The sequence below is a fragment of the Ornithodoros turicata genome, chromosome 10 (assembly GCF_037126465.1).
Source record: "Ornithodoros turicata isolate Travis chromosome 10, ASM3712646v1, whole genome shotgun sequence".
Lineage (NCBI taxonomy): Eukaryota > Metazoa > Arthropoda > Arachnida > Ixodida > Argasidae > Ornithodoros > Ornithodoros turicata.
The window spans coordinates 26,883,638-26,894,219 of NC_088210.1; the positions used below are offsets into that span (position 1 = coordinate 26,883,638).

A 10,582-nucleotide genomic window follows, 5' to 3' on the forward strand; every position below is an offset into this window, starting at 1 on the left:
CGCGTCAAGTTCTCCCTCCAAATTTAGAAATTCATTATATAGATTTAGAAGTTTATTATCAGTGCACCGTCGTGTACGTCCTTTTTTTGTGTTGCCCAGGCACTGGGATTTTTAATGCTTTCTATGCATATTATCTGTTCATTCGGTTGATCAACCGTCTACTAGCCGGTTGTCCTGAACAGGCTTGAGTCCAATTAGGATCTTATACCGAGCCTGTGGGTATAAATCTTCACAAGTTACCATGCCCTAAGCACCCCTTGCTGTTCCGCCCATCTCTCCCGAAACAGAAACACTTCTCAGTTATCTCTAGTTATCGCTCAAGACGTACCCTCCTAGGCACCCTCCTTATCCTCAAGCACTCCTCAACAACGATATCAGCGCCGTTGCACAGACGTCACCCTCTATGTGTCTACACTACGCCTAAAGTGTCAGTGTTGTATTCAAACACGGTTTCTAAGAAAAAGGATCCATGATTCCCGCGTTCTCATGTGCACCCAAGGGGTTTCTACTGGGCTACATATATGTTATGTGCATAGTGTCTTTCTCAAACACCCCTTCGAACTCATATTACGACAGGGGAAACCTAAAAGAGGAGTACGACTTCATCGTAGGTGAGTCGCTCAATTTATTTCGAATTGTAAGTAGATAAAATATTAGGGGTGAGCTAACCAAATCCACCAACCACTTTTGTTTGTTTCTGTTTAAAATTGGCGCCTTCGGAGTCCGCCGGAAGCCAGATTGGCCTGCGGGCCTGGGGCCGCGCCAAAACCATAGCATAAAACTCCGACATTACAAGTTTTGAAGTAACATGGGAAGAATTCAGACTCGAGAGTTTATGTATTTCTTCTAGTCGATGATAAACATGCTAAATAAATTACATTTAAGAAGTATATTGGTATGTTTTCCCCTGAAGGTGGACTATTATTTGTTTTGCTCTTCATCAAACAAATATATCAAATTCTGCTTCACAACACTTTTCAGTAGAAGTGTTTCTCCCCTAGCTTTCGAAAGCTTCTAGAGGGTCGAGATTCGTAAGATTCGTGGATTCGCATAACCTTCCTAGGATCCAGATTCGGATTCGGGAAATTCGTCGGGAAATTCGGATTCGTCCCATCTCCATAAAATATACAAACGCCGTCATGTCCACGAAGAGCTAGTCGACTTTGCATCTAATTTTAATGACAAGCTTTCATGCAGAATGTTGTCATTAAAACTACTCTCCTACCTAACCGCTAGGACTTTATTTCTGAAGGTGTAAAGTAGTAACGATTTTCATGAAAATATTTACCTGAAAGACGTAGCAACCGAAAAAGAAGAAATAAGAGTAATATTTAGTCATTTTGAGGACTAATGTATTTCCACGGCTATTAGTCCTTTTGGGACTAAACGTACGGTAGTTTATGTAGAGTTTAAGGATATCTGCAGTACTAGGGAGTAAATTTCAGGGTGAGCGAACTAAAATTGGGGAGTAATTGCAACCAGGGAACTAGAAGCTGCGATTGCACTCCAATTTACTCATTGTTTTCTTGCAGTGCGCCTTTACTTTCCAGTTATTTGTACCGTGAGTCTAATGACGCTTCGTCCCACAAAGGTAGTTAAATAGGGCTCTAGACGTAACTTGAAAATTCATGCATATCGACGTTGTATCGCACCAATAAAGACATGCAGATAACGAGCATATCTACGCCGTTAGCAACAGCAAACGTCGAACCCCTTACTTACTATTCTTTCCAGTGTTCCATTTGTGCCTCCACCGTGTTCGCTATCTTCCAAGTTTGCAGTTTTAAGAAAAGACGTCCGTGTACCTGAAAGGAGTAAAATCGTCAGGAGGCAATACGGCGCACACCGAAAAAAATAAAAAAAAGTTGGTCACATAAATTTTTGATCACGGGGCTACTGTCACGTGATCCTGTAAAGCTACGGGCGAACCTACACAGAGCTTGGCCCCATAAAGATATCCGTTTGAAACAAGTAATTTGAAAAGCTCTATCCCGATACGGGTGTACTAATGACACCTCATTCATCGCATAAGGGCCATGAGGCTGTTGCCCCCCCCCCCCCTCCTCGCTTACAATATCTGGCTGATTAGTTATCAGTATAAACCGTAAACGAAGCCGAGTAAAGTGAAACGCCAGGCTCAACTGGATGCAAATATCTACGGAGAATCCAACAGCGATTGCAATGGGTGCTGAAACACACATACACATAAATGGGATGACGGTGTGGTGGGTCACTCACAGCCGTCATGACGGTACACTGCCCCATTGCGCTTGTGAAAGGGACGAGAAAGTGATTATGATGGAAAGGTGTCCTTCTAGAGTTCGTCCATTAGTCCTGTGCTGGAGAGGAGCTCAGTAACAACTCGCAGGCCTTGCGTCTGATGTGAGGGGTCCGACCATGGCCCAAGAATTTTGGCCAAGTCGAACTGGCGTTGATCGACTTTTGCAGAGCAGTTTCCGTGGGCGGGGGGGGGGGGGGGGGGGCTCGCGATACTGTCCGCAGACCAGGGGGATGTGATGGATGTCACCTCGCACACCACACTTGGAACAGTGGCTGGATGCGCGGACACCGAGGATGTGTTTGAAAGCCGGTATACCGACCGTCCAGTAGCTCGTGCTTTCTTTGTCCATGCAGTTGGCAGCGGATCAGCCGGGAGCGTAGTGGCCAACAGACTGAGTGCAGTTCCTCACGTCTCGGTGTTGCTTATTGAAGCTGGAAACGCTCCAGATGCGGAAACAGATGTGCCCTTTCTATCCGGTCGCCAAATGGGAGGGAAGCACGACTGGTACTACAAGACGGTTCCGCAAACCGATGCCTGCCTCGGAATGGTCGAACACGTAAGGCTGCATTACGTTGCTTTTAACAGATGCTGATACGTGAGGTCCTCTTCCCAGAGGAGCACGTGGAACAGAGGAAAAGCGCTTGGTGGCACGAGCGTTATTAATAGCATGATGTTCGTGCGTGGTAATAGACTAGATTTCGACAACTGGGCCGCAAATGGTGCTACAGGATGGACCTACGACGAAGTACTTCCATACTTCAAGAGCATCGAGACCTTCACAATTCCTGAATACGCAGATAATGGTGAGTGAGAAGCTGTACAATCATTGGCTGCACGCCCACGCTCACTATACACAAGCATGCCCACGCCCCCTCACACGCACACGCACACTAAAGTCCAAGTATTCCTTGACGTTAATTTATCGCACAATGCCAACACCACCTAGCTAGAGAAAGCCTGCGCATTGCCTCCTCTCCCTCTTGCAATTAAGAGTCAGAATTCGTCTGCTACTGCGATTTGCCTTTCTGCAAATTCAAGAACACGCGTAAAAATGAACTTCACCGCATAGCACGCTCCTAGCCAACCATCATCTCGAATGATATCGTTATCTGCCCTGATTTGTTGAAAACGGGAGGCGTACGCCTTTTTTGTGACACTTATGCTGTTCATAATTGTCACAGAAAAGGCGTACGCCTCCCGTTTTCAACAAATCAGGGCGGATAACGATATCATTTGAAACGACGGTTGGCTAGGAGCGTGCTGTGCTGTGAAGTTCATTTTTAAGAGTGAACCCGCAAATGATTGCAGCTCACCTGGAACCTGCAGACCTAGATATTTAGACAAAAAGTGCAAGACGCTTTCCTGAAAATCAGTTTTGAGAAAGGTAGCGACCGTTTTGGGCATTATTTCCAAGTTTTCTCATATAGACCGCGGGGACGTTCAATCACAACTCGCAGACGACGGTGGTTCTTCTTTCTCCTACATGGCCACGACCGCTGAAAGCACGTTCGTGATTGGCTACGGTTGTTGAAAACATAATCCTCATTGGCTGGCTCTTAATTGTTACGTCACGTCGACGAGCGCGCAGACTTTCTATATCTACACTCTAAAAGCAGAACTTCACCGCATAGCATGCGGTGCGCCAACCATTGCCACGAAGGATAGGGTTATCGCTTGTGATTCGAAAAGGGAAGGGGCGTACGCCTTGGCGGTTACGGAGGTGTACGGTTGGCGCACAGCGTTCTATGCGGCGAAGTTCTGTTTTTAGAGTGCAGGTGGTGTTGACAATGCGATGTATGATTCTCTTGGCAGGTTACCATGGTGACAAAGGAGAGCTGACGATTGGCTATGCACCCTCGATGTCGCTCTCCGGTCAAGCGTTTCTAGACGCGTGCAAGGAACTGGGATATGATGAAATTGACTACAACGGTCCCACGCAGTCAGGTAATGTCGACGCAAGCGTCTTTAACCTGTAACACATCCTGGAGCCACTGTCTCGCTACAACAGGACGTCGGCCATTCCGTGTCAATGATGAAATAATCAGACGTTCCAAATTTCCTGTCGCAGAAGCTACAGGCTCTACTACGTCGGCCAGGACGTCCGGGCCCACCTTGAGAGACAGTTGTACCGGGGATAAAAATATCCGCTTCCGGTGTGCATAAACAATATGTGAAGTGTTGTTTCCCTGTTGTGCTTTCTCAGGCTGTTCGAGAGTCCAATTCAACATCAAGGGTGGAAGGCGAGAAACTTCCAGCAAGACGTTCCTTTCTCGAATAATTAAGCGGCGTCCTAACTTGCATATTACATTGGGCAGCACAGCTACTAAGGTACGCCTTTCGTTGTGTGACGTGAAAAAGTGGTATGTGTCTTGGCCCTGATAAATGCAGTGATAAAGTGGTAAAAGAGAAAGCACTGAGGAATCCCAAGCCCCATCGACAGCTCGGCGACTCCTAATTGGCTAAAAGCGTTAGAAGAGCACTGATTAGTTTCAAAAATGTGAATTTGTAGAGTAATCAATTTTCGCTTTAATGGCAACCATACTTAAAGAAAACGCAGAAAACTACTTTTAAAAAATATATACATATATAACCGCTTTCTTTTGGCAAACCATGGTGACATGGGGCTTAAATGAAAAGCTAAGTGAGTTTGTTATAAATGAGCTTCATTGATTGATTGGTAAAAGAAAAAAAAATTGCTTTGATTTTTGAAAATATGTTTAGCTGTGCACAAGTAAAGGCTAGCACAGAGTAACTTTAGTCAAGTACTCACTCAAAGTAATTTTTTCCGCTTTTCAGCGATTAAAGTAGTAGTAATTACACGCCATCAGAAGGACGTTTTACAAGACACCTTTGCGCATTGTGTATAACGTATACACAGTATGTGGACACAGTCACAAATACACAGTACACAGTATGCGTGCACGAGAAAGTATGTGGTATTGGATAAGACATTTACACCCGAAAGGTGTAAAAACATTTACGGCGCGCCAAGTATTCATACATTTCGAAAAAGTGTCCCAGGCGCAGGTTCATCCCATGGTGTATAGTAAGGTGTCATTGTATACATTCTGTAGATACAGTTCGATGGAAAACAAGCGGTCGGCGTCCATTTTGAAAAGCATGGGACCCCTCATTTCATTCGGGCGGCAAGAGAAGTGATCCTCTCAGCTGGCGCCATTGCATCTCCTCAGCTGCTCATGCTATCCGGAGTTGGACCAAAAAAGCATCTCCAGGAACTTGAGGTATGTCTCTACGTATTGTTTTTTTTTCTTCTTATAGGTGAACATCAGATAGTAATATTTCGCATTTATTAAGGCGGACTTAAGAAAGTCTATGGGGAATTTTCGTTCGCAGGGTTCTCGTAAACCTCGCTAAATTTCTTCACGAAACAGGTACACGTGTGTTCCCCTCGAGTTCATCTAAGGAATGACATATTTTTTTTAATCCCTGACTCGATGCACTGATTTTTGGCGAATTAAAGTTTGTCAAATCTTCAATACATGGCAGTCTATGGGAGATGCAACAAAATCGCTTCTCTCGGCACGCCCGCCTGCGATATTTGGGCCAAAATGATATCATTCCCTAGAGTAACAGTCGGGGAATTGATTGCAATCAACAGATTAATAATAATAGGAATAGGAATTTATTTAACGTTATTTCACATATTTTTTCACATTCGACAAGCTTACTGCAGTTTTCCATATCCCTGCGAATGAAAATAATGGCGTTGTCGTTTTCTAGTATGTTCTGCACGCTGGCTCCGATTATATTACTTCATTAAAGCGCAGGAGGAAAGCAAAGCCAAGAAAACAACTCTCTCCGCCTTAAGCATTGCTGAACGATGGCAAGAAATCATAAAATGATACAATGGGCGTCAATCATCGCGAACCTCGTCAGTAGGCTTTTGAGAGTATTGTCCTGTTCAGCAGAGACGGTGGGGGTTTTAAAAGCGGTTTCAAGGTCAGTGGGGTTTTGTCCTGTTCGTGTGAAGGGAAATATGAAAGGAGCTCATCCTATAGTCGTGTTCAACTTAAGAAGGAAAAGAACCCTAGTCCCTCAGCTCTCAAAATATTATTACGCCGCAGATAGGATGGCTGAACACAGAGAGGTCACGCTCGCTGCTCCGCGAAATAATGTAACCCATCATGCTCACTCTGCATCCGTATTGGCTGTTAAGACTGGCCACATGACACCACCACCACATCAGCACGCTGCATGGCGCCGCTGCAGTATTTCTCCTGGCGAGCTGTTGCGTCCCCTTACCTCCAACGGCGTATGTAGTCGACGGACTGGATTTCTCTTCCTTCTTAACGACCATAGTATACTGCCGAAGCCATATTCCGTGATTCCTTAGCAAACATGCGCCAGGGTCAAACAAGCTGCTGCAGGCCACGGCCACTGAGCGCGAAGAGCTTTCGAACGATCTTTCGGCCGTTACACGGTCCTGGAATTGCATTTCGAGATTCAGGAAATTTACCTTGAATGCAAATTTTGTTACATCAGTGTGACATTCAAACTTTCCAGATTCCCGTGGTAGCAGACCTTCCTGTTGGACAAAATCTGCAGGATCACACGTTTACTGGTGGAATAGCTGCAACCTTGGAGTATAATGCTACGATAGAAGATCCGGACGTTGCCGCATACACAGACTACTGTTTACACGGAAATGGTAGGGTACCTATAGAAGAACTAAGCCTGTCACACCTGCCATTTCACAAGCCAGCTTATTTACATGTTTATTATGAAGGAAAAAAAACGGGGAAAGGTTAGCCGGCGCTACGGCGGCTTGCTATTTCGCAAGAGAAAAACACTGAACTGGTCACAATTCACGGAAGTCGAGTATCTTCCTAGAAAGCAGCTTCTTTTTCTTTTATTTTTTTAAAGTTTCTGAACTTTCATACTGCACTCTTAGAAAAAGGGTGGAGCAATTACACCTTTTAGGAGATAATAGTTGTCGCATATGTTGTGACTAAAATGTTGCAAAGTTCTACCTGCTACCTCACTCTTTGCCACTAATGATAGGGTTACCGCTTCTGATTCGGTTAGCGAGCGGAGTGTACGCCTTGTCGTTGAAATTTGGATATATGATCACTGCTTTCACCACCCTTTTACACCCTTTATCAGACGCTATGTCGACCTATAGGTGGTAACTATAGAAGTTACCACATTTTTGCACGCTTTTTTCTTAGTGTAATTGATTGCTCGGGACGGCAGACATAATGATGGTGTGCTGATGCTTGTGGTTACAAGCTAGCCAGCACATTAGTGTTGGCTACTAATCTGAAATTTCTGTATTTATTGTGTACCATAGGATTATGACGATGGTAAACGCGTCGTTAACTGTTATTAATCATTTCCAGGCCCTCTTGCCATACCAGCAGGCATCGAAGCCCTTTCAATGCTGAGCACGTCATTTGTGAACACTAGCACGGAGAGCCCCGATGTGGAACTCACTTTCGTTGGTGTATCCCCATCAACACCAGCTTTTGAAGCGTTCTTGAAAAATATTGGCTACAAGAATGAGGTGGGCTTTAATTTGTGTGTGCATTGTATTCCCTGTATGAAACACAACCGTCAGCTCTCTATTTTACTGTTGCCTGCTGCGACATTAACTTTCTGTTTACCGTCTTCAGGTGTACGAAAAGTACTACATGCCAAACAGGGGAAGATATGCCATTCACATCGCACCATGCTTGAACAAGCTCAAGTCAAGGGGCGAAATTAAGCTGAAAAGTACCAACCCTCACGAACATCCACTCATCGACCCGAAGTACTTCTCGCATCCAGAGGATATTCTTGTAGCCATTGAAGGTATTCCGTCAATGTCTTCTGATATTCGATAAGAAAACGGTGACTAATACCTCAAGTTTGAGGCACGAAGTATGGGGCGTATGCTGAGTTACAACTGTATATCGCGCCGATTGCAGCCATCCATTTCAAGTGAAGACCGTCTTGTGCGCAGCTAATGCGCGGATTTGTGTCCAGAGAAAATAAGCCGTAAACGCTAGGTGGTGGAGCGTATCTCATAAGCTGCTCAGCTTTACCAGTTTAACGAGACATTGTATTATTCAATTGCGAGACACTAAAAAAACTACACGGCGAGCCATCCAAAATCGAAGACGTGGAAATCCTTCGACCAGCATTATTCGTCATCATGGCAACGCTCAGCCTCATACTGTTGCTGCAATCCAAGCTTTGTTGAAGGGTTTCGGGTGGGAGGTTTTCGGTCACCCCCCACCCCCATATAGCCCTGACCTTGCTTCCAAGCGATGTTCACCTTTTTTCCCAAGCTACAAAGAGGAAGACGTCTTAGGGATGATGACGAATTGCGGCTTGCACAATTGGTTAAATGGGCTTGCGGTGAACGAAGCAGTGCGATTTTAAAGCTCGTGCACGAATATGATAAGTGCTTAAATGCGAGAGTTGATTTTGTGAAGAAATATGTTAATGTACTGTCTGTTTAAAAATCAGTGGCGCCTCGTAACGCTCACAGCATTGGAAAAAAGTATCGAGTAAATATGAACCCTAGTTTCTTGATTCATAGCATTCGATAACGCACCTACCAGTGTGTCTTCGCATTCCACCAACGCAACACTTTCCCATGCGTTTCGCGACGTCCCACACCAACACCGAGTACGTCGCGAAACCTGTGCAAGTTCATGCGTTTCGCATAATATCACAGATTTACCGTGAAAGGCGTCAAAACGGTCACTGCTGCTGGCAGTCAGAAATTCACAAACGCAAGAAATGGCGAGGAGGTGCATGACGCGTGCCTCTCCGGCTAATCACTAAGATAAGAACGCCGACGTGATATCAGGACGTGTCCGTGGCTAATGGTAACTGATGATTTGTGCTTTTACGTTGGCCAGACAACAATTATGATAAGAGACGCCACCGATGGGGAGTAATTTTGCCCATCCGAGCGTCCTTGTATGTACGTGCGAAGTTAAGATGCTCAACCACGTGGTGTTATAACAATAGCGAACGATACTGCTTGTTTGGTGAATATAAGACCATGCTTTAATGTGTAGTAGATGGCGGTCACAGGGTTTGCGACATCCTGCCGCGATCAGTGACGTGATCGTACCGTCTCCATGTACCATAAACAGAACTATTATAGCCCGGTTTCACCAGCACTGATTAACTTTGAACCGACATCATTGATGTCGATTCAACATTGATGAGTGTTTCAGCGACAATAACCCTTTTTAGTCAAGCAGAGTTAAGCGTTAAATTCAAGTTAAGGGACCGTTGATCTCGGTTCAAATGTTAATCGGCGTTTGTGAAACCGGGCCTAAGTGTCTACTCATTCGTTGATACATTATCAATCGGTTATCATCATCGGCATGTTGCCCTTCTGCTTCGAAGCAACGTATTCGCTGGCGGCAGTAATGGACGTGCATTGCTGACGTTGTTTGCATAAACAACAAACAAATAAACTTCATGCGCCAAAACTGCGAAAGTGCCTGTCCACTGTCTGCATTCCACTGCCTTCCGAGACCATGCATACTGAATGAAGAGACGTTTCGGAACTTTAATGGCCCTTAGTTTGCGTAAGGGGTTACAAACATTTCACTGCATTTGCACTTAGCTGTGTTTGAGCCAACTACATATGAGCCACCTGCACTTTCTGTTCTTTGAGTGTGCGATATGTCATCCTGTATCCTGCCATGATTCAGAGTGCCTAATACAATTGACTTTAAATCCTTTATCTTTCGCGTGCAGCTGCGAAGAAAACATTGGAGGTCATAGACACTAATGCCATGAAGGCACTTGGAGCAAAACGATGGGACATTTCTCTCCCGGGCTGCGAAGACAAGGTTCTTTATAGTGACGAATACCTCGAGTGTTTGATACGTCACCTGACCCACACTGTGTGGCATTACAGTGGCACTTGCGCCATGGGTACAGATAATACTTCAGTGGTTGATGCTCGGCTTAGGTAATTATATGACATAGCCTTAAACATTGATGATTGTGGGATGTGTCATCATTGAACTTTGTTTACAGAGTTCGAGGAGGTGTGACAAACCTGAGGGTCATCGATGCGTCTATAATGCCCGTGGTGACTACAGGAAATACTAACGCTCCAACGATGATGATTGGCGCCAAAGGTGCTGCCATGGTCCTGGAAGACAATGGCTTAACTGTCGGGGTTGAGTAGGTGAAGGTGATGTGGTGGGTTACTGCAAAATAAAGGGCTTAGAACACTAACATCGGGACCATACGTGGCGTTCGTAGCTTCCCAGATTGCAAGTTACTACAGCAAAAGCCTACATAGTAGCTCTTTTCAGTTAGAGC

General features: G+C 45.1%; 1 protein-coding gene across 2 annotated transcripts; it reads left to right on the forward strand.

The window, feature by feature from the left end:
• Nucleotides 1-364: 364 nt before the first annotated feature.
• LOC135371282 (glucose dehydrogenase [FAD, quinone]-like) lies at nucleotides 365-10,495 on the forward strand. 2 transcript variants are annotated; one of them, XM_064605388.1, is made up of 11 exons: nucleotides 365-611; nucleotides 2,635-2,837; nucleotides 2,895-3,084; nucleotides 4,094-4,225; nucleotides 4,485-4,609; nucleotides 5,356-5,523; nucleotides 6,806-6,950; nucleotides 7,642-7,805; nucleotides 7,915-8,092; nucleotides 10,007-10,223; nucleotides 10,292-10,495. In XM_064605388.1, exons 1-11 carry the CDS (start codon nucleotides 470-472, stop codon nucleotides 10,443-10,445), a joined length of 1,818 nt encoding a protein of 605 aa, XP_064461458.1. In that variant the 5' UTR covers nucleotides 365-469; the 3' UTR covers nucleotides 10,446-10,495. The 2 variants fall into 2 exon arrangements, with proteins under 2 accessions (XP_064461458.1, XP_064461459.1); XM_064605389.1 differs by lacking the exons at nucleotides 2,635-2,837; nucleotides 2,895-3,084.
• Nucleotides 10,496-10,582: the final 87 nt, after the last annotated feature.